The 23392-nt window shown below is 55.6% G+C and overlaps 1 protein-coding gene across 2 annotated transcripts in view; it reads left to right on the top strand.

The window, feature by feature from the left end:
- LRRC4B (leucine rich repeat containing 4B) overlaps positions 1–23392 on the top strand; it is a 38928-nt gene that overhangs the window by 13178 nt on the left and 2358 nt on the right. Inside the window, exons 1-2 of one of the 2 annotated variants that reach the window (XM_059999729.1) lie at positions 553–744; positions 2893–3224. In XM_059999729.1, coding sequence (XP_059855712.1) covers positions 2928–3224 — 297 coding nt within the window. In that variant the 5' untranslated portion in view covers positions 553–744; positions 2893–2927. Of the gene's footprint in view, positions 1–552; positions 745–2892; positions 3225–23392 lie in introns of those variants that run through there. The other variant, XM_059999730.1, reaches the window with a different exon arrangement.

The following is a 23392-nucleotide window of genomic DNA, read 5'->3' on the forward strand; positions in this document are numbered from 1 at the left end:
ATGGGTTAATTAGATAACAGAGCCTTTGATTAACGGGGGAGGGGGAGGCCTCCAGCGCTGAGAAGGGGGGCTGGAGGAGGAGGGAGGAAAGGCGCCCTCCCCGCTCAGGAGGCGAGAAAGGAGGGAGGGGTGGGGAGGGAGGGAGCTGAGGCACAGCTTGGCTCTGCACTGCCGTGTGACTAGAAATTGTAATCGCGGAGAGAGAGAGACAGACAGAGCCCGGCCGAGGGAGACGGAGACGGACAGACGGACAGACAGACAGAGAATCCGACCGAGACGGGCTCCCCGACCTACCTGCGAGAGGGTGATGGGGACGGAGACAGAGTGAGGAGGAGATGGAGAAGGAGTGGGGGGCCTGGTGGTCCCAAGGCTGGCGAGACAGTGAAGGGGGCCTGAGGGGGGGTGGGGCGCAGAGGCAGAGGGGCAGGGAGAGAGCAGGGGGCTGAGGCCGGCGGAGGTGGGGGAGAGTGGAGGTAGAGGGTAAGAGACTGGAGGAGGCGAGCAGGGAGGGCGGGAGACAGTTGCTGCAGTGGCCTAGACGGGCCTGCGGGGGGCGGGGTGGGAAGGGCGACAGGCGAGGAGGGGGGGGCGCGGGGAGACCCCAAAAGCCCCTGCGCCCCCCCCAGCACAACCTCGACGGGAAGCCCTGGAGAACTGGGGAGGCAGAGCCCCCGGCGGCTGGAGGCATGTGGAGGGGGGGACCTGGGGCGCAGGGAGAGGCCCAGCGGAAGCCGAGCCACTGGGGTGAGTGTCGCTCTGTGTGGGGGGAGACAAGGATGGAGATGGCGGAGGGCGACGAGGGAGGGGAGGGAGGCCCAGGCTCTGCAGAAGCCATCCTGGGGGAGGGGGGGCAGTGGTGCGGGCTGGCAGCAAGCGAGATGGGGACCGAGGCGGAGGTAGAGACACAGCGGCGGCGGGTCTGGACCTGCGGTGGGCGCTGCGGGCTCCCACCGCCCGAGCGGCATCCCGATCTGGGGGTTCCCCAGCCTCGAAGACTGGCCCCCTTGGGCTGCGCCGGCGCTTGGCTCCGAGGGTGTGGGCTGGCTTATCACCAGTGTCTTGAGGTGGGAACAGGACGGGGACAGAGCCTAGCGCTCCTTGTCACTCAGGGATATGCAAAGACCCCACCGCCCTCACAGACCGCATAGATGGAGGCGCTCACAGCCCCCAGCCCTCCAGGCAGGAAACTGAGTCTGGAGTGTAGACACAGTACCAACCCTCCCCCTATCCCACCCCCATCTCTCTCTCTCTGTCTCTGTGTCTCCGTCTAGCTGTTGCTCTTCCCCTCACACATGCGTTCAGACACACAGACATGCGCACATGTCTTTTTATCTGAGTTAAAATGATGTTGGAAACCGCGGGAGGGAGCGTGTGTGTGTGTGCGCGTGCGTGTGCGGGGCGGTGGGGAGGCCCGGCGGCCCTGTGTCCGCGGGTCTGGGAGTGCGAGGGCGCGCCCCTGTCACCGCTGTTGCTGTGCGTGTTTGTGCAGACGGCTCCTCTGTCCCCCTGTTCGCCCCACTCGTGGGGAACTCTTGGGTCGGCCGTGTTGGAGCAGAGCTCGCGGGCGTGGGCGCGTTTGTGTGCGCTCCAGGCGGAGACGCTGCGTGGAAGGGTTAGGGTTGGGGAGCCCGAGGGGTAAAGCCAGGACCGCAAACCCCTTCTGTCGCTACCCAGCCAGCTCCGTGCTCCTCAGCGGCCTCATCTGTCAACTGGGCATCCTAACAGCTTCCTCCTGTGGCTCCCAGGAAGCTTAAACAAGCGTGTGCAGGTCTGGCGCAGAGAAGGGGCACACTCGCAATTCCGGAGCCATTATTATTGTTGTTTTCATTGTTACTGTCATGACTAGCCCATCCCCCTCTCCGTCTCTGGTCCTGTGGAAACGCGGGTGGGAGGACCTGACCCCCACGCTGCCCACTCCCGTCCCAGAGCTCAGGCTCAGGCTCTCCGGCCCCCCAGCCCCTTCTCCAGCACCACCCTGCGTGTAGCAGCCGCTGGCACGGACCCACCAGCTGCCATCGTGGCCTCGAGCACCTGCCACCCTCGACCTCCTCCTCCCCCGTTATCGTCTCCGGTGTCCTCCCTCCGCAGCTGCCTCACCTGCCCACACCCGGCCCCTCCCCCCTTGCCTTGTCTGGCACCTTCTCCTTCAAATCCCCCGTTTGAGTCGAACTCAGATCCCTCCAGCCGCTGCCGCCGCTGCCACTGCTTCAAGGCGCATGGACCGCGGGTGATGGCAGGGAGTCTGGCTTGCTGGGAAACTTGGCCTCTACAAACACTCCCTGAAGGGAGAAGTGATGGGGGGGGGGGCGTCCAGGAGGCTGGTCCCCTCCCAGAAGTGCATGCAGGTGGAGAGGGGACTCGGGGGCAGCTGCTGGGACGGGAGCCAGATCCTCATTGCGACTTCCCGGCGTGGCTTTTCACCTCTTCTCTGTCACTTACGTCTTGTCTGTCTTGTCTCTCACTCCATCTCGACCTATTTATGTCCCTTTTTGAAATCATGCAAAGAACCAAGTTTTTTATCTGGCCGACGTCTCCACTTGCCGGCCAAGCACCCCTGGGTGAGCCCTTCCTCTCCCCCAGACTCAGTTTTCTGTTCTGCGAAATGGGCATAAAGTCTTCCCAGCACAGAGAGGGTGAGATGAGTGTAGGGTGCACAGGGCCAGCCCTCCTCTCTGCCCGCCTCGTCCTGCCCTGCTGGGCCCTCATCATCAGGGGTGGCCTCTCCCTCCACAGGGCGTCTGCAGGAGTCTTGCCCCCTTGGGTCCTGAGCCTGGGCAGGGAGGTGATGGTGGTGGCAGCAGAGGCAGAGAGCGGCCTGGATGTCGGGGAGGAGCTGGGCCACTCGGGGGGTCCCCGTCCCTCACTGAGCCTCTCCCTCTCTCTCCCTGACAGCCCCCCGGCGCCCAGGCGGAGCATGAACATTGAGGATGGCGCGCGCCCGCGGCTCCCCGTGCCCCCCACTGCCGCCCAGTAGGATGTCCTGGCCCCATGGGGCCCTGCTCTTCCTCTGGCTCTTCTCCCCACCCCTGGGGGCCGGCGGGGGCGGCGTGGCCGTGACATCTGCCGCCGCAGGGGGCTCCCCGCCGGCCACCTCCTGCCCCGCGGCCTGCTCCTGCAGCAACCAGGCCAGCCGGGTGATCTGCACAAGGAGGGAGCTGGCCGAGGTCCCGGCCAGCATCCCCGTCAACACGCGGTACCTGAACCTGCAGGAGAACGGCATCCAGGTGAGCTGGGCTGGCAGCCCGGGGGGGTGGGGGAGGGGCCCGGGGGTGGCCAGTCCCACCTCCCTGAGCTGGCAGAGCCTCCTGGGCGTCCCCACCAGCTCTTCACGCCCGCACTCTGGGCACTTATGAGATGCTGTTTGCATCCTAGTCATTGAGCCGAGGCTGTCTGGGTTTTCTCGGCACAAGGCTCCCTGTGTCTGTACCAGCACACGGGGCCCCAGGGCAGGACCATCTGCCCTCCTCCCACAGCACGGCACAGGTGAGCCCTCAGCCTGGCCCCGGAGCCACAGGTCGTGCTGGGGGCGACCCTTCCCTGAGGCCCCTGTGCCACCTGCACCACCGCACCTGCCGCGTGGCGTTGGCCACACGTGATGCATGACTCTGCCCCTCAGTTTCTTCATCCGGAAAATGGCGATGATATGATCTCTGCCCCAAGGGGCTGGTGCGAGGGCTGATGGGTGTCACACTTGTCAAGGATTTAGAATCGCTCTGGCCCCGGGCGAGCGCTCATATGCTGTGTGGTACGGGGATCACATCCCCACTCGCCGGAGTCGGTGTGAGAGCCCTGTGCTCCCCAGTACCTGGCTGGCACTCGGACGGGGCAGCTGCCATCCGATAATAATTGTCATTAAGATGGGCCGTGGGCTGCCCTGGTGGCGCCGTGGTTGAGAGTCCGCCTGCCGATGCAGGGGACGCGGGTTCGTGCCCCGGTCCGGGAGGATCCCACATGCCGCGGAGCGGCTGGACCCGTGAGCCATGGCCAATGAGCCTGCGCGTCCGGAGCCTGTGCTCCACAACGGGAGAGGCCACAGCAGTGAGAGGCCCGCGTACCGCAAAAAAAAAAAAAAAAAAAAAAAAAAAAAGATGGGCCGTAAGTGATGCTTTGGGGGCAGAGCTGTGCTATTTTGAAGCAGGGTCTCCCCCGCTCTGCTTTATTGACGCTGGGGCTGGATCACCCTCAGTGGGGTAGGGGGGCGGGCATCCTGTGCACTGTAGGATGTGGGGCAGCTTCCCCGGCCACTAGAGGCCAGTAGCATCCCGCCCCCCAGTTCCAAATGTGTCTCCAGATGTTGCCAGATATTCCCTGGAGAGGGAGGGAATTTCCCCACCCCCACCCCCGGTTGAGAAACACTGGGTTTTTTTTTTTTTTTTGAGCCTGGGCCACCACAGTGCAAGCGCTAACCGCTGGACCACCAGGGAATTCCCCTGACCTCCATGTCTTTAAAGCTGCAGCCAGCAACCCCTCCTCCTGCAGCCAGCACCCCCTTCCCCCATCCAGTTCCGTCCCCCACGGCCCTCAGCATTTAACACAATGCCCGTTTACTTCTAGACAGAGGCCTGGAGTGTGAGATCAGGGAGGGCGCGTGTGGCTGTCAGTTTTACTCACTGATGTGTCCCGAGTGCCTAGACTACGGCCTCCCACGTGTAAGACAACCAAGAGACGCTGAACGGACCAAAGCGCTAAGGGGGAGGACGGAGATGCTGGGGCGCTTGGGGCCCGGAGAGGAAGATGGTGAGGGGAGGTTTGCCTGCGGGACCCCAGGACCCAAGAGAGGCGTATTCAGGCGGAGGGATCGTCTGAGCAGCCCCTCGGGGCTGGGAGGGGGACTGGTTATCACAGAAGAGGCTGGACTTCATTTCACAGAGTCCAGGGGGGCTCTGGAGGGCTTTAGGCAGAGGGCACCATCGGCCTTGTGTGGTAGCCCCTGGGAGGATGGGTTGAGTGTATGCTGTTAGGAGGTGGCGGAGCTGTGGCGCCGGTGTCGCTTGGTCGCTGTCACATGTCAGCCAGTGCCCTGCCCTGGACCGGGGTGGGGGCACCTAGTGCAGTGCCGGCCACTGAGCAGCTGTTGGTGGGACTGAATTGTTCAATGAGCCCCCCCAAAGAGAAAACGGCCCAGTTCCTCCAAAGGGATGCTGCTGGTGGTGTGAACTCAGCGGCTCCTCGTCGCAGACGCGATCCCTGATGCTCTAACCTCCCCCCTTCCGGCTCCCATTTCCCGGTTATCCCAGCCTGGCGTGCCATCCTGTTTATTGGTGGACCGCCTCTTCCCTTCTAGAATGTAAGCCACTCAGGGGCAGGGAAGGGCTTTGCCCAGAGCTGGTCCTAGCAGCATCTGTGGACTGTCACATGAATACACAAAGGATGCGTGGAGCACCAGCAACAAGGGGGCAGGTGTATGGTGAGAATGAAGGGAGGGTGTCGCCCCCTAAAGGGAGGCATGGACAGAGCAGCTGAGACTGCAGCTTGATGTGTGCGAGGCTGACTCAAACCACACGAGCAGAAAAGGTAGCCTCTAGGTGGAGGCAGCTGGTGAGGTGGGCCTGGAGCCCAGGGACGCAGTCCTGCAGGGGCAGGGGTGTGGTGATGTGACGCAACTCCAGCTTCAGTGGTCCTTGCCCCACGGCCACCCAGGAAGGGACAGCCTTGCCCTTGGCATTGACCCCCTAAGAGGTCCCCTCTCTGCCCCCACAGAGGGGGGCTCTGGTCCCCAGGCTGTCCAGGACAGTCAGATGGGGGCCCTGATCCCTTCCTCTTCCCCAGGGTCAGACCAGGATGTGCAGTGGGGGAGGGGAAGTTTAGCTCGGAGCCCTCTTCTCTCCTGGTTCTATGGGCTGGGATAGGAGAGGCCTGCATGGGGACAGGGGATTGACCAAATGCCTTTAAAACAGTGGTTCTCTGGGAATTCCCTGGTGGTCCAGTGGTTAGGACCCGGTGCTCTCACTGCCAGGGGCCCAGGTTCAATCCCTGGTCGGGGAAGTAAGATCCCGCAAGCTCCTCGGACCCGCCAAAAACAAAAAACAAAAAAGACACGGATATCAGGGTGGCCTCACGCAGAAGGTGACATCTGAACAAATGTTTGGAGGGGGTGACGGTGGGAGCCTTGTGGGGCATTCCAGGCAGGGGGCAGCAGGTGCAAAGGCCCTGGGGTAGAGCCTGCCTGTGTAGGAGGAAAAGCCACGAGCCTGGCGTGGCTGGAGCGGAGTGAACTATGGGGAGAGGGCGGGAGGTGAGGACAGAGATGGGACAAAGGGGCCTCGGGGTCACGGTGAGGACTTGGGCTCTTCTCTGCATGAGACAGGAGCCAGGGGAGGCTTTGAGCAGAGGACAGACGGGCTCTGACTTGGGTCTCTCTCTGGCCAAGGTGTGGGGACTGTAGGGGCAAGGGCGATGGCAGAGAGGCCTGTTCGGAGGCTGGTGCAGAGTTCACGAGAAAGAGAGACTGGTGGCCCCAGGTTGGCCCAGACTGGTTGCAGTGGAGGTGTGGGGAGCAGACAGATTCTGGGTCTGTTTTTTGGTGGTGTTTTTTGTTTGTTTGGTTGGTTGGTTGGTTTTTTGGCTGCGTTGGGTCTTTGTTGCTGTGCACGGGCTTTCTCTAGTTGCGACAAGGGGTGGCTACTCTTCATTGCGGTGAGCGGGCTTCTCTTGTGGAGCACGGGCTCTAAGCATGCGGGCTTCAGTAGTTGTGGCATGCAGGCTCAGTAGTTGTGGTGCATGGGCTTAGTTGCTCTGCAGCATGTAGGATCTTCCCTGACCATGGCTCGAATCTGTTTCTCCTGCACTGGCAGGCGGATTCTTAACCACTGCAACACGAGGGAAGACCCTGGGTCTGTTTTGAAGGTGGAGACCGCAGGATTTTCCAGCAAAGTGGATATGGGAAAAGGAGAGAGGATGACTCTGTAGGTCTGAGTGGACCCCTTGGTTGGACCTGTCTGCTCGTGTGTCTCTCACCCCATCTCCCAGGCTACTGGTCTCCAAACGATGTGACCCACATCCCTGTCAGAATATACATATATGAATTTTATTACTAAAGTCACGCAAATGTTAAAGGATGGGAAGCATGTCTTGAAATCCTAACGCTTTCGTTTCTCACCCCTGGGGGTTCTTGCAGCCCCCTGCTCTGGAGACCTCCGACCCCACCCCACCCCCAGACTGCACATTCCCTGAGGCCAGGGAATGTCCAGTCTGCAAAAGTGAACGATTCAAAATGTTCAGTGGAATCTTCCTCCCTCGGTGGACACCTCGCAGATGGCGGGAGGAGTGGGGCCGCCATTAGAGGGGTTTTACCAAATAATTTTTTTTTTTTTTTTTTTTTTGCGGTACACGGGCCTCTCACTGTTGCGGCCTCTCCCGTTGCGGGGCACAGGCTCCGGACGCGCAGGCTCAGCAGCCATGGCTCACGGGCCCAGCCGCTCCGCGGCATGTGGGATCCTCCCAGACCAGGGCACGAACCCGCATCCCCTGCATCGGCAGGCGGACTCTCAACCACCGCGCCACCAGGGAAGCCCACAAATAACTTTTTAATTATCCAGATAAGAAATGAAAACCTCAACCCTGGCCCCACTGCCTAGATACACATAACTACTGTTTACATTTTGTTTTAAAGCCTTCCTGGCTCTTTTCTGTGCCTATGTAAACGTGGTTTTAAATGATTTATCATAGAATGAATACAAACTAATTTAGAAAAACTAGAAAAGATACCTAAGTAAGAACACAGGGACAAAAGCCAAGTGTAATCCGACAACCACAGGTAACTCCCATTAACATTTGGTGTCTTTTTATTCAGAAACTCTGCAGGCACACCTCTGTGTGCACGACAGGGTTGGCTCTCTAAATGGATATTTTGGTTTTTTTTTAAAAAAAAAAAAAGAAAAAATGGAATCACCCCATTTCTTACTGGCTGGCAACTGGCTTTTGGCACCTAGGAGTTCAACCATGAATATCTTTCTCCCTGATTCTGATACTTGTCTATTACGTGGATTTTCATGACTGCATTGGATTCCGATGCGTGAGCGTCCAGTTAATTAACTAGTCCCATCTTATTTCCAGTGTTTTATTTTATTTTATAAATTTGTTTATTTATTTTTGGGTCTTCGTTGCTGCTCACGGGCTTTCTCTAGTTGCGGCGAGCGGGGGCTACTCTTCGTTGCGGTGCACGGGCTTCTCATTGCGGTGGCTTCTCTTGTTGAGGAGCACAGGCTCTAGGGGTATGGGTTTCAGTAGTTGTGTCACGCGGGCTCAGTAGTTGTGGCTCACGGGCTCGAGAGCGCAGGCGCACGTTGTGGCACACGGGCTTAGCTGCTCCGTGGCATGTGGGATCTTCCCGGACCAGGGCTCGAACCCGTGTCCCCTGCATTGGCAGGCGGATTCTTAACCACTGCGCCACCCAGTGTTTTCACTGATGTAAACAACACTGCAGTGAACATCCTCAGTTCTTGTTCTTTGTACTATTCTGGATGCTGCCCTTGGGGTAAATTCCTAGAAGAGGGATTGTGGAGTCGGAGGCTGTGACCCCCCAAGGTGCACATACACGAGGCCCAGCACCAAAGCTCTGTAGAGGTGGCCTGAGTTGTGGAGATTCGAGAGTCCCCCCATGTCCACGGTCACCTGCTTGTCATCTGGCTCCTGCCCAGATGGTCATTTCCATGAGGGCAGGGACTTCGCCCTGCTCCCTGTGTCGTCCGCAGCACCTAGACCAGAGTCTGGCGCACAGTAGGTGATCAGCAGTTATTTGAGAATGGAAGGCCAGCCCCAGGGGACCTGGCAGAGACCGGGGGAGCCTCCATGAGCGGGAGCAGGGGGTGAATCCTGCAGTGCCCGCCCTGAGAACTGGGGCAGCCCTGAGGTTCCCATCACCTGTTCCCACTCACCCCTGGCCTGTGGTCCAGCGAGGGCGAGGACCACGCAGGGAGCACGGGGACTCCAAGCAGACGTGGCCACGGGGACAGGGGCTGAGCCTACAGAGATGCCTTCTAGGCAAAGCCCTGGGGACTCGCCTTCCCTCTGCCCTGTAGCCCTGTTGCCACTCAAGCCGGGCACCTGCCACCACCGGGCGGGCCCAGGGACACCTTTGTTTCCCTGTGCACTTGGGTCCACATAGACGCTGTGCCGCTGGGCTGGCCTCAGCCAGCTCCCCCCTCCTCAGGCAGGCAGGGGTCCTCCCTGGGCCCCCTTCCTCGGTCACAGGTCACAGCCTCCTCTCCTTGCCCCTACTCTGCTCCCCTCGCCTCCCCCAGAGCCAACCACCCTCATGTGTTTACTCTGGATCTTTCTGCCTGTGTGAGTTCTTGCAAAATGCTTATTGTTGCTTTGTGTGCAGGTGTTTTTAATTTATGTAAATGAAGGTGCGTTCTAGATGGCTTTCTTTGTCCGCCGTTTTCACTTGGCCTGGGTTGTGAAGAGCCGTCCACGTCGCCCTGTGTGTGCGTGTGTGTACTCGGGTGCTTTACCTGCTGCAGAATTTCCTTGATGGGCGTCCCCCCCCCCCGCCCCACCCACCCCCAGGAAGCCTCGAGCTGCTCCTACCACAAAGCCTCCTTTAGGAACCCTTGGGGGGCTGCGGCATGATAATGTGTTTGGAATGTACACCGGGGGCACTGCTGGGTCAGAAGACAGGATGTACTTAACCTCACAAAGTATGCTGACCCGCCCAGGCCTTTAGGGGGCTGCCCTGGTCCCTCCAGGGGTCTACCACGAGGTCCTGTGGTCAAGGCCTGTGGAGTCACTTGACAAGGAAATAGGCTTCCATCCTAAGAAACAGATCAACCCATCCTGAGATCCTCAGAGGTGCCCAGAGAGTCGTGTTGAATGCTGGATGGCACTACCGTCAAAACGTAGAAGCCGTCTCAGTTCCTGACGACTGGGGCACCGGTTCAGTGAATCACTGCACATCCTTAGGACAGATTCTCATGCAGCGATTCAAAATGGAGTTTCGAAGACAATTGAAGGACACAGGGGAATGCTTAGAAGGTCATGCTGAGCTTTTCAAAGGATGCAAGGAGTATGTCCAATGTGTCTCTAAAATTTAATTTAAAACAAAATTCAGGGACCGCCCAGACCCTTTCACAGTGCCTTTTTTTTTTTTCCCTTGGCCGCGCCGCCAGGCTTGTGGGATCTTAGCTCCCGGACCAGGGATTGAACCCCGGGCCCAAGGCAGTGAACGCACCAAGTCTTGACCACTGGAACGCCAAGGAATTCCCTTAATTTCTTCTTTATGTTTTCTTTATTCCCTAAATTTTCTTCGGTGAGGGCATTTAATACTTTTTGTAATCAGGAAAAATTAAACGTAAAGATAACAAGTACAAAACGGTACACAAGCCGAAGAAAAAGGCCTACACTGGGATTTGCTCACCTTCCCCTGGAGGACGGAGGCGAAACTACAGTTTGTGGAGGATTTGCCCTGACTCGTTTGTTTCCTTGATGGTGGGATTGTTCCCACTTGACGGATGTGGAAACAGAGGCGCAGGTGGCTTGTTCACCTGCTTGTCCAAGGTCCTCCAGAGGGCAGTGAGCCCGGGGGCTTGCCCCGGGCCCCAGGAGCCACTGTGGAGAAGCAAGGCCCCGCCAGCCAGGGTTCCGCTTTAGGAAAGTCGATCTGTTGCAAAGAAGAACCCACCGTAGTGCGTGACCAAGGCAAACACCAGAAATGCTTTTCAGTTACATGCTAGTTTGCGATTTTCCGGGTGGCCGATCCCACCGGCATCAGGAAATACAGGGAGTTTTTGACCAGATGGACTTTTCCCAGCCAGAGCCCTTGAAGGAAGGGAATGGTGGACCGAGGGGTGCGGCATTGTCCTCTCCTGCAGGCCCGTGGGACACTCGGGTCACCTGCGCAGGAAGGAGCAGCCAGCCTCCGGGGCCACACCCAGGCCCCCCAGGACGGGATGCCTAATTCAACCTTTCCGGCTTCCATCCCGACTCTGGTTTCCTCCTTCCTTCCCCTGGAAGCACCCCTAGAACCCCGGATCATCCCGTCGCCCCCTCTGGCGCTCAGTTTCCACACCTGTCAAATGGGACTCCAGATGCCTTGTCTGTTTCTTCCTGACTTATTTTTATTATCACGTGTAAGACACACATAAGAACACGGACGGGAATGTCCAGCTCAAAAGGTCATCAGAAAGAGAAGGGCCACGTCAGTGCCACCAGGGCAAGAAATAGAAAATAAAGACCCCTGAAGACCCCTGTGCTCTCCCCTCATTTCCTCCCCCTTCTCCCCAGAGACAACCCTCCCCAGAGTCCTCCAGGCGCCCACACTCCTGCATGTCCGGCTTCCTCGGCTCAGCACAGCTGCTGAGACGCATCCTTGGTGTTTCCTGTGCTGTGGCTTTTCCCCTTTTCCTTTTGTATCCTTGGATCCCATTCTATCTGATGCAGATACCCCAATTCCTGTACGCATTCCTATTGATGGGCATTTAGATCGTCTCCAGTCTGGGGCTCTCACTCTGCCTGGTTTTAGATTTAGTTTCTTCGAGCCGGAGGAGATGTGGGTGGAGCCCCTCCCCCATTTATTCCGTGAGAGTGGCCTGCCTGCCTCGGGCTGGGGCAGGAGGCGGGGGTTGGCACCAAGGCTGTCTCAGACTTTGTTGGCGAGCGACTCAGGAAAGGGGGATACACGCTTCCTGCCTCACACCTCACGGGGCAAGTCTGATGCCAGAGAGCTGGTCCGCTTCTTTGAACATCAGACCCTGAGGTGTCCCCTCTGGTACCTACCTTGATGAAGGAAGTGTCCTTCAGGACACAGCCCCACTCCTCCCCCCTCCAGCCTCCTGCATCCCGGGCATCACACTGGCCCTTTCCACTCCCTCCTAGCTCAGCACCTTCACACATGGTGTTTCCTCTTTCTGGAATACTCTTCCAGTTTCCCAATCACCTAGGTAACACCAGCACTTAAGATTGTAAGGAACCATTGGGGTTTGAATCACAACTCCTCAAGAACATAATGGAACTCATCGGGGCCTCAGTTTTGTCATCAGTAAAATGGGGATAACAGTCCTTCCATCTTAGGGCCACCAAGAAATTCCATGTCTTTAACCTTTGGACCAGCATGTAATGAGAACCACTGCATGCCAGGTGGTCTTGGGGGCCCTGGGGACTCAGTGGTCTCAGCAGCTCAGATGAGGGAAGAGGGGCTGGCGAGCGGTCAGCTCCTGAGAGGTCCAGCTAGTGTTGATAGTGAGACCATCATCAGGGTCGGTCACTGTCATCTTTCTTGAGTCAGAGAAATGTCTTGGCCTCAGAGGCACCTTCTCTGAGCCCCCGTTCCAGTCAGGCCCACGGGTCCCTCTGATGCCCAAATCTGTTGGTCACACTTGTGGTCGCCGCTGGCCCCAGCACTCAGCACAGAGCCTGATGGACTGTAGGTCCCCAAATACAACTGTTAAGTTAATGCATCAGAGAATGGCTTGCCGTCTTGCCGAGCCATGTGGCCTCTGAACCTCACCACAGGCCCAGATCTCACCCCCACTTCTCAGTTGAGCAGACTGAGGGCCTCAGAGGCGGAAAGTGGAAGACGATTCATGCAGACCCAGCACTGCTCCAAGCCCTTCCCACGGCGACCCTGTGAGCAGGGCCTGTTCTTATCCCCACTGTACAAGATGAGGAAACTGAGGTGCAGGAGTAAGACTCTGGTGCAAGAAGCCACAGTCAGTGGAATTGGGACTTAGCCCAGGCAGGCAGGCTGCAAGACTGGATTTCTTCAGCACCATTCCTTTGATCTGTATTTCTGTTTTTGTGCCAGTACCATACTGTTTTGATTACTATAGCTTTGTAGTATAGTCTGAAGTCAGGGAGTCTGATTCCTCCAGCTCCGATTTTCTTTCTCAGGGTCACTTTGGGTATTCAGGGTCATTTGTGTTCCATACGAATTTTTAAATTTTTTGTTCTAGTTCTGTGAAAAATGCCATTGGTAATTTGATAGGAATTGCATCGAATCTGTAGATTGCCTTGGGTTCTTCAGTGCCATTCCTGATGCTTCCTAATTCGTAGCTACTGGGCTCTCCACCCTGGCAAACTGATGACAGAACTGTAATCGAGTCCTGACTCCATCTCCGGAGTCCCTGCTCTGGCCTGACCTTGCCCATCAGGACACTCCCCCAAGCTTCCTCCCGGCCACCTGGCCACAGTCTGTTCCCCAACCCTCAGCCAGAGTCATCACGTCATTCCTGGGCTTTAAAATGGCCCATGTTCCCCCAAGGGAAGACCCTTCTTAAACTGGGTGTCCCAGCCGCACCTTACTCAGGGACGCCCCCTGCTGGGCTCAGACACCCTTCCCTCCCTTCGAAAAACACGCTGTCCCTGAATAGATAAAAGTCACTTTCTGTGCTTGCCCACACCGGGCACAGGCGTGATCCTCAAGATGCCACCATGAAGTCTCCACCTGGAAACAGGCTCCGACTGAGAGGAGGCTGAGACTCACGCGTCCCTCTCCCTACACTGCCTGTCCCTCCCGTGTCTGACCGGCCCTGGCTGGTCCATCACCCAATTCACATACCTGATTCATTTATTAAGCACCTACTGTGTGCCAGGCACTGCTGTAAGCACAGTGAGCAGGACAGATTCACGTCCCTGCCCTGGTGAAGCTGGGAGGAAACAGAGACAGTGCAGGAGGTGCACAGCACAATGCCAGTGGTTTTTTGTTTGTTTGTTTTGTTATTTAGTTATTTATTTTGGGCTGCGTTGCGTCTTCGTTGCTGCGCGTGGGCTTTCTCTAGTTGCAGTGAGCAGGGGCTACTCTTTGTTGAGGTGCGCGGGCTTCTCATTGTGGTGGCTTCTCTTTTTGCGGAGCCCAGGCTCTAAGCGTGGAGGCTTCAGTAGTTGTGGCACGCGGGCTTAGTTGCTCCGCAGCATGTGGGATCTTCCCAGACCAGTGCTCGAACCCGTGTCCCCTGCATTGGCAGGCAGGTTCTTAACCGTGGCGCCACCAGGGAAGTCCCAATGCTGGTGTTCTGGGCTGTGCCACACGGCATGTGGGATCTTAGTTCCCCGACCAGGGATCAAACCCGTGCCCCCTGCAGTGGAAGCGTGGAGCCCTAACCACTGGACCGCCAGGGAATTCCAATGCCAGTGTGTTTTAAATGGAGATGAGCTGAGTGAAACAGTCAAGGAGGAGAGGGAGGTGCAAGTGGGGGAGGGGCGTGCCTTGAGCCTGAGCCTAACCCCACTCCCCCCACCCACCATCTGAGGCAAAGCTGGGGTGCACTAGCGGCTGGCACCCCCCTCTGGTGTAGAGCTCGCCCCTGCATTGTCTGCACGCAGGTTTACATACTCATCTGGGCTCCTGGGTTGGGGGTTGAGGGCAACTTCTCCCCAGTTCTAGGAGGCAGATCTTATAAGCCCCGCTGTACAGGTGGGGAAGTGGCCCCAGGGGGTCTGAAATTTGCTCCAAGTCATAGAAGCAGTAAAGGGCAGAGTCTGGATCAGGACCCCGGCTGTCTGACCCCAGAGCTTTAACCACCAGGCCGCAGGGCTCAACCTGCAATGACAGCCGGGCAGGGCTGGGGGCCGGGGATGAGACAGGTCTGTCTGAGCACAGTGGTCATTTGGGCAGCTGAGGACCCGTGGGGATCAGGCTCTCTCCTCTCTCGCTCTGGCCAGAGCCCTTCCTGCCTGCCTCCTGTAGCTGAGGTTGGCCGGCCCATGGTGGAGGCCGAGGCTGGTTCCATCTGCCCTCGCCCAGGATGGCCGCTGGGGGTGGGACATGGAGCCTCTAGGATGCCCCCCACCCCTGTTAGAAGGGTTGCCTGACATGGCCTGGAACCTCCTAGCAGGGACAAGTTTAGGATTTGTTTTTGGCGGTGGGGGGGGTAACGGAGAGGGTGCTGCATTCTGAGTGGCCACCCTGCCCCTGAGCTGGGCTGTGTTGTCGTGGTACATGCTTGTTCTCTCTTAGTCCTCAGGGCCCCTGTCCCCACGTTACAGAGGAGACTGAGGCCCCAGGAGGCCGAGTCTAGGCCTGGGGCAGGGCAGGGGGGCTCAGTGAGCAAAGGCGGGGGCCTACACGGGCCCCCATGCTTGGCCGGCTCTGGCCACATCCTGGCGGTCAGGGAAATCCCTACTGAAAAGCGATGCACGAGTCCCTGATCTCAGAGAAGGAAGAAATACGAGGAGTTGGCATAAAAACAGCCGGTATGGGGGAAAAAAAAAAAAAGGCTTTTAAATTATGAACGTAAAATAATTAACAAGATAAAAAAAAACCAACAGTAAGCTTACTAAACTTTTGTTATCGGTTCATTACATTCAAAACCCATATAAGCAATTTATCTTAATAGCGTTAAGATGAACAATTTACCTCATCATTTTCCAACCACAGTTAAATTTTTAATAAGGGATTTCTTGACAGTTTATTTTCTTAAAAATCCCAACAGAACACAACAGGGTTTTTTCTAGAATTAGTAGTGTTTACCTACCACCACCAAAGTGGAAAGTCCCCTAAATAATAGGCCAAGTTACAGGATGGAAAGAGAGGGGAGAAGCCCCCGTCAGGTCGGGAGGTGGTCACTGATGGGACCATGTTCCGGTGCCTGACTGGTGTCTGCATCCTTGGCAATCAGCACAGCGCCGGGCGCACAGGTTGGGGAGGGCTTAGCAAACGTGGGCTGAAGGAGGGAGGGGACTTGGTGACTTGGGTAGTTAGGACCCCAGGCCCAGCTCCTCTGCCACATCACAGGATGTCAGCGTCCCATCAGGCCAAAGATGTCGGGCTGGGAGGGCAGGGGGATTTGCCTGCTTCGAGAACCAGTCCCCACCTTGTCTATCCCACTCTGTGTCAGTGAGTAGGCCCTGGGCGTCAAAGAGGATTTGAGATCCTCTGGCCTCAGGGGTTTCAAATTGTGCTGTGAAGGGGCCACAGGCCTGCCTCTCCCCCTGCAACCAGGGCAGCTCCCCAGATCCAGATCCCTTTATACCATTACCACTTGAATGATCATTTGCATAATAGTATGTTTACTGTTTCTCCTCCCCTCTCAAGGTCAGGCTCTGGGAACTTGGCTATGGCCGTCTTGTCCATGCAGGACCCCCAGAACCGGCATGATGCTTGACCCATAGCAGGCACTCAAAGAATATCTGTCAAATGAGCAAATCACCACGTGGGTGATGTTTGAATAATGAACGGGCTCCACAGCTCAAAAACACACCAAAACCCACACACAGCCCAACCCTCTTGGTTTAGGTGGGTGCGCATGGGGGAGACCTGGTGTTTAGATTCAGGAGAAGCCGACTTTGAGTCCTAGTTCTGCTACTTTGGAGCTGTGAGACTGAGGGCAAATGACTTTACCTCAGTGAACCTCCATTCCCTCGGCTGTAAACCATAAAATATGAAGAAGGAAGGCAGGGACGTGTGGTTGATAATCTCCATGTGACAGGATTTCCACAAGGATTCAAGGAGATCATGACCTCAGAGTGTTTAGCACAGGGTCCAGTGAATACTAGGCACTTAACACATACTGGATCCCCCCTTTTGCCTTATTAGAAACCCGCCCTGCATGGCACTTTGTCAGAGTCAGAGATGGGATCAGCCTTGTATTGTTTGGAAGAAGAGGAGAGGAGTTGCTTGGCTTTGCTCTTTAGGTATGCATGCTAAATCTTAAGGCTAACCACTAAAAGGAGAGAAAATACATAAATCCTAAGATAGTAAATGGGGGAAATAGAATAAGAAACTCGATCTTTGCAAAAGGTCATAGGAAAAGGGAATGAATAGGCTGCAAAAAAAAAAAAAATCAGGACAAATAGAAAGCATGAAAAAACATAGGAAGAATAATTCCAAATAGATTAGTCATTACAATAAATGTAAACAGACTAAACTTCCTGTCAAAAGACAGAGATTTTCAGACTGAATTAAAAACAAAATCCAGGGCTTCCCTGGTGGCGCAGTGGTTGAGAGTCCACCTGCCGATGCAGGGGACACGGGTTCGTGCCCCAGTCTGGGAAGATCCCACATGCCACGGAGCGGCTGGGCCCGTGAGCCATGGCCACTGAGCCTGTGCATCCGGAGCCTGTGCTCCACAACGGGAGAGGCCACAGCAGTGAGAGGCCCGTGTACCACAAAAAAAAAAAATCCAAGAGACATACCTAAAACATAAAGACAGAAAGGATGAAAGCAAAAATGATGGCAAACACTAACCTAAAGAAAGCTGGTGTGTCTTTAATAATATCAGGCACATGGACTTTAAGGCAAAAAGAAGAATAAGTTGGAAACAGTACCAAAAACAGAACACTGGTGCTCTTTCATCTCCCAAGTTCTGTCACTGAGGATTTCAACATTTTGGGTGCTGTCACCCAGGCCGAAAGCCGTGCAGGCACATTGACTCACACAGTGGGTACTCTCCAAATATAAGCCTTGTTCATTCTGAAGTCCGCCATGAACTAGGCCTTGACCTGAGTGCAGGGAATGCAGAAATGACTCAGATGGAGTCTCTACTCATGAAGACTCGCAGCCTAGACAAGGAGACAGATGCATTGAACCAGTGTGAGAAGGGTCTGATAAGAGGATGCCTGTGATGTGTCGGTGAACAGGAGGCCAAAGAGAGCCTCCGGCAGAAAGCGATTGGAACATCCCAGAGAACTAGGGGGAAGATGGCATTCCAGGCAGAGGGCACAGCCTGTGCAAAGGCAGAGAGGCTAAGCAGAGCCTGGGGAGCGCATAGAACCCCAGACATCTCCCTGTGGCTGGAGTAGAGGAGAGGCCAGTGGGGCAGGTCCTGCAGAGCCTCTGACACCAGGCTGAGGGTCATAGGGAGCCATGGGAGGGCTGTGAGCAGGGATCTGGTAGGGTCTGAACTGCATCTTAGACAATTCTGACAGCTGATGTAGAGGAAAGAGGCTGGGGAAGAAACTGGAAGCCCAGAGGCAGGACAGTTGTTAATGATCATTATCAGCTGCATCAACAATTTAAAAATATGTATTATTGCCTGCTTGCCATGTCCCAAGCATTCATTATCTTGTCCAAGCCTCACAATAACCCTGCAGGACCTGCGAGGAAAGTGGGCTCAGAGACGTTAGGACACTCAGCCAGGTTCACACAGCTGGTCAACAGCAAAGGCGAGATTCAGACCCAGCCCTGACTCCACCCCCCACCCACTAGGCTACTCCCCAGTCACCCTGCAGAGAGGAGGAGGGAGAAAAGACTGGAATCCTGTTAAAAATAAAGGGACTCACTATTTTAAGCAATCCTACAGCACATCCTCAATAAAACCAGACTTCCCTTCTCAGCAACACCCCCGTCCTGCTTATTCCCAAGTGCATCATTCAAGTGGCTGGCGGGGGGACCCCACCCGCTGTGGGAGTGCCCCTGCATCTCCCTTCACACACCCCCTTCTCATCGCAACTGGGACAAAGCACGTGGAGCAGCCGCAGCCTCGGGCTCTGCCAGGACGCACCTTATGGCCATGGTGTGGTTTCAGTTGCTTTGTCCAGAGGATCAGGGAGACCTGGGCTGGACTCCCAGCTGCAGGCTTCCCACTTCCCCCGGGGAAGGTGAGCAGCCCTGCTGAGTCGCTTGACCTCACTGAGCCTCAGCTCCTGATCTCTGAAACGGGGCACGATGCTGGCCTGTGTGCTGCCCTGGTTCAAACCCCTCATCGAGTAACCTCGCTGAGTGGTTCCTTCTGTGAAAGTGAGCCTGGCATTCATCACTGTAGCCCAGATGCCACCTGCAAGTGCCAAGCCTTGTGCTGAGCGAATCTCACCGATTACCTCGCATCCTCGAAACAGCGCTGCAGGGCTGACATTACAACGCCCTTCCACAGAGAATGGTCCTCCTCCATTTGCCCCTTCAGAACTCCTTTATCCCCGTTCAATAAATAAGCGATGGGCTTCCCTGGCGGCGCGGTGGTTGAGAGTCCGCCTGCCGATGCAGGGGACACGGGTTCGTGCCCCGGTCCGGGAAGATCCCACAGGCCGCGGAGCGGCTGGGCCCGTGAGCCATGGCCGCTGAGCCTGCGCGTCCGGAGCCTGTGCTCCGCAACGGGAGAGGCCACAACAGTGAGAGGCCCGCGTACCACAAACAAAAAATAAATAAATAAGCATGGATGGATGAGTGTGAGACATTTGGGCTGGGTCCAAGGGAGTGAGCAGGGGTTTTCGAGGTGGATGAAAAGAGAAGGGAATTCTGAGCAGAGGAAAGAGTGTATGCAAAGGCGGAGTGCCTGTGAGATAGCGCCAAGTAGTTGATACTGGCTGAAATGTAGCCAGAGTGAGGGCTGCAAGTGAGGGGAGCCTACAGGCCAGGCCAAGCGGGCCTTCCAAGGCAGGCTGAATTTCCTTGGAGGGCACTGGGGAGCCACGGAGGGCTCTAGAGGAAAGCAGAGGCAGGGCCAGCTCTGGGTGTGGCAAGGCCCTGGAGATGAACTTGAGGGGAGAGACTGGAGGCCAGGCAGTTTGAGGCCTGAGCTGGACCGTGGGGACAGAGAAGATGAGACATTCAAAAGGATTAGAACCGGCAGGCTTGCTGGCTGACCAACCCTAACAAGGGGAGGCCGTGGACGATGCAGGGGGCTCTAGGCTGCAGGCCCGCTTTCGACTGGGAAGGCAGGCTGGAGGGGCCGCGCTGAGAACAGGGACCCCGGGAGGAGCGGGGGCAGAGTGGGGCATGCAGATGGGTTTGCTGGGAACTGGGGAGCCCCCGGAACTACATGTGACTCAGACCAGGCAAGGGGGCGACTCCAACACCTGGGCCAGCAATCCCTTTGTTCTCAATTTGTCCGTCCAAACCCTCAAGTCTGACCTTCAGACTTCATTCTCTCCCTAGCGATTAGTAATGCCTGGATCATTACTTCATTCTCTCCCTAGCGATTAGTAATGCCTGGATCCTCTTATTATTATTACCACTATTATTATTATTAGAAACAGCAACTAGAGGCCTGCTTGGTGCTTTGCCAGCGTTTCCCGGGGCAGTGATGAAAGGCAGCCTGTGAGAAGGGTTCTCGGGTTATTATATTTGGGAAACTCAAGAGTCGAGCAAAGCAAAGGGGCCTGTTTGATCAGGAAAGCTTTTCGTTGTGCTGTTTAGAACCTCACGGGATGGACAGGCAGCAAGAGAACACGGTGGGAGGCGAGGGGTGGGAGGCGAGGGGCTGGGCTCTTCCCGGGGTCCCTCAGAAGAGGAAACCAAGGCTCCAGCGGCCCACGCAGCAGAGCTGCGGCTCCAGGGCCCGAGGGCTGTCAGGCCAAGGCTCTCCGGCGCCCCCTTCTTCTCACCGCACACAGGCACGGCCGCATGGGCCACACCGCCGGCAGGCTGCAGAGACCCCAGGCCAGCCCTCGTGATCCTCGTCCAGTTCTAAAGATTAGCCCGTGTTCGCTGCCAGAAATGAGAGGAGGCGGAAGCATGTTAAGGAAAATAAAAAACTGACCTTGTCAGGGCTTCCCTGGTGGCGCAGTGGTTGAGAGTCCGCCTGCCGATGCAGGGGACGCGTGTTCGTGCCCCAGTCCGGGAAGATCCCACATGCCGCGGAGCGGCTGGGCCCGTGAGCCATGGCCGCTGAGCCTGCGCGTGCGGAGCCTGTGCTCCACCGCGGGAGAGGCCACAACAGTGAGAGGCCCGCATATTGCAAAAAAACAAAAACAAACAACAACAACAAAAAACTGACCTTGGCAATTCCATCTCAACCTCAGAAAGGAGGTGTAGCCCCGGGGAGGGATTCTAGGTGGCCACGGAAGTCAGGTTTTAGAAGCATACCCATGATATGGGAAAACGCTCACAATATACTGTTATTGAGGGGAAATGCAGGACCTGCTGCCGAGGGCGTGGACTGTGAAACACACATCGGACCCCCGAAGACTTAGTGTGAAAAGAGAGTAAAATATCTCATTTGTAAGTTTCCCTCTTGGTTACATGTTGAAATCATAGTATTTTGGACCTATTGGGCTAATCAATTATTAAAATTGGTTTCATCTGTCTTGGTTTTTTTTTTTAATGTAGCCTCTAGGAAATTTAAAATTAAACAGGTAGCTGGTGTCGTATTTCTGTTGGATCGCGCTGGCAGAAATGGTGGCTGTTATTGTCTTATGATGATAACTGTACCAGGAATATTATTTTCCTTATGCTGGGTGCCTCCCAGGTAGAGTCTTTTCTTAAAGTTTTTACAGTGTTTTTCTACTTAAAAATAATTTTGGGGACTTCCCTGGCGGTCCAGTGGTTAAAGCTCTGCACTTCCACTTCAGGGGCACGGGTTCGACCCCTGGTCAGGGAACTAGGATCCCACATACCGCGCAGCACGGCCAAAAAAAAAAAAGTAATTTTTGTTCATTAAAGAAAAAAATAACTTGAGTTAAAATTGCCCAGAATCCTCATCCGCTGGAGTTCACCACTAAGAAGTGGTTAGGGCATTTCCTTGCAGTCTTTTCTCGGTGCATAGACGCAGATACCTAATTCCTCAGCTGCTTTTTTTAGTTCTACAAAGTGACAGGCACACAGTATGCTACCTAGAGTTCACCATTATCCCCTTAATATTATAATGCAAGTGTTTCCATGGCGTTAACTAGGCTTCAGAAACGCTATCTGATGGCTGCATGGTCTTCTGTGCCTCAGTGTACCTGGCTCAGTGATCAGTGGGGAGAATCTGGTAAGATTCTGCCTTCCATGCCCAGCCCAACACTGCCCCTTCTGTGGTGCATCAGCCTCAGCCCTGAGAGGTGGCAGCCAAGTTCAGGGATTAAGAGGCACGACTCTGGAGCCAGACAAGCTCGGTCCAATCCCAGATCTGCCATCCCCTCCTGTGCATCCCTGGGCAAGTCACTGCACCTCTCTGTGCCTCCATCTCCTCCCGCTTAGATGGAGATAATTCTTAATCCCTCATGTGAAACCCTTGAGGCTCGGTGAGTTTGGGCCCCTGATATTAGAAAGGTATTAATATACTGCATAGATTTTTACAGCACCCCCAGTTGATCTTACACCCCTTATCAAATCTGGGTGTGTTTCTAGCGTGGAATCTTTGAATAGTCACGTGAGTGGGATCAATAAAAGCTTTAAACAGCTTCACAGGAGTTCTGACCAGGTTTGGTGCCAAAGTTATGAGAAATGTGGTTCTCAGAGCTCTGTGGATTTCAGAGTTGTGTGTATTGAAGAAGCACCTATCTCACAGGGCAGTTTGGAGGATTGAGTTGTCAGCTCTAAAGCACTTAGAACAGCGTCTGGCACCCAGGAAGTGCCCGATGCATCTTAGCTGCTGGTATAACTATTTTGAATCTTTTTTTTTTTTTTTGGCCATGCCACACGGCTTGTGGGATTTTAGTTCCCCAACCAGGGATCGAACCCAGGCCCTCCACAGGGAGTGCGCAGAGTCCTAACTACTGGACGGCCAGGGAGTTCCCTATTTTTAATCTTTTTGATTGAGGTGTAATTTACATAGAATAAAATGCCTCTCATGTGATGGGTACAGTTTGGGGAGTTTGGTTTTCTTTTTAATATTTATTTATTTGGCCCCATCAGGTCTTAGTTGCGGCATGCGGGCTCTTCGTCGCGGCACGCGGGCTTCTCTCTAGCTGTAATGCGCCGCGGGCTTAGTTGGCGCGCGGGCTTATTTGCCCCACGGCATGTGGGATCTTATTTCCCCTACCAGCGATCGAATCCACATCCCCTGCATTGGAAGGTGGATTCTTAACCACTGGGCCGCCAGGGAAGTCCCCAGTCTGGGGAGTTTTGACAGTTACACTCACCCTTGTAGGCACCACCCCAACTAGGGACATTCCTATCGGCCCGGAAAGTTCTCTCGTGCCCCTTCCCAGACTGGCCTCCCCCTGCCCCAACACACACACACACACACACACACACACACACACACACGCGCGCGCGCGCGCGCTTGTGGAATGGACAGGGTCCTACGGCATGTGCTCCTTGGCATCTGCCTGCTTTTGCTCAACCTGACGCCCATGAGATCCATCCAAGTCATTGTGTGGAAAGTTCATTCTTCGTCATTGCTGAGCCATAGTGTTCCATCCTACAGACACAGAGCGTGGGCCCTTCACCTGCTGCCGGACGCTGGGTCATTTCCGGCTTAGGCTGTAATGAACACAGATGCTGCAAGCACCCGTCACAGGCCTTTGGATGGATATCTGCTGTCATTTCTCTTGGGGAAATACTCGGGCATAGAATGGCCGGGTCCTGTGTAACTAACTCTCTGTTTAGCTTTATAAGAAACCATCAAACTGCTTTCCACAGTGAGCTCATGGTCTTACAGCAAAGGTGGAGAGACGGGGAGGCTCGGCACCCTCACCAGCACTCAAAACTCTGTGATCCAGACACAGAGAACAGACGCGTGGTTGCCAAGGGGGAGGGGGGAGGGGGGAGGGTTGGAGTGGGAGTTTGGGATTAGCAGATGCAAAGTATTATATATAGAATGGATAAACAACAAGGTCTTACCGTAGAGCACAGAGAACTATATTCAATATCCTG

This window comes from Delphinus delphis, chromosome 20, assembly GCF_949987515.2.
Source record: "Delphinus delphis chromosome 20, mDelDel1.2, whole genome shotgun sequence".
Taxonomy (NCBI): Eukaryota; Metazoa; Chordata; class Mammalia; order Artiodactyla; family Delphinidae; genus Delphinus; species Delphinus delphis.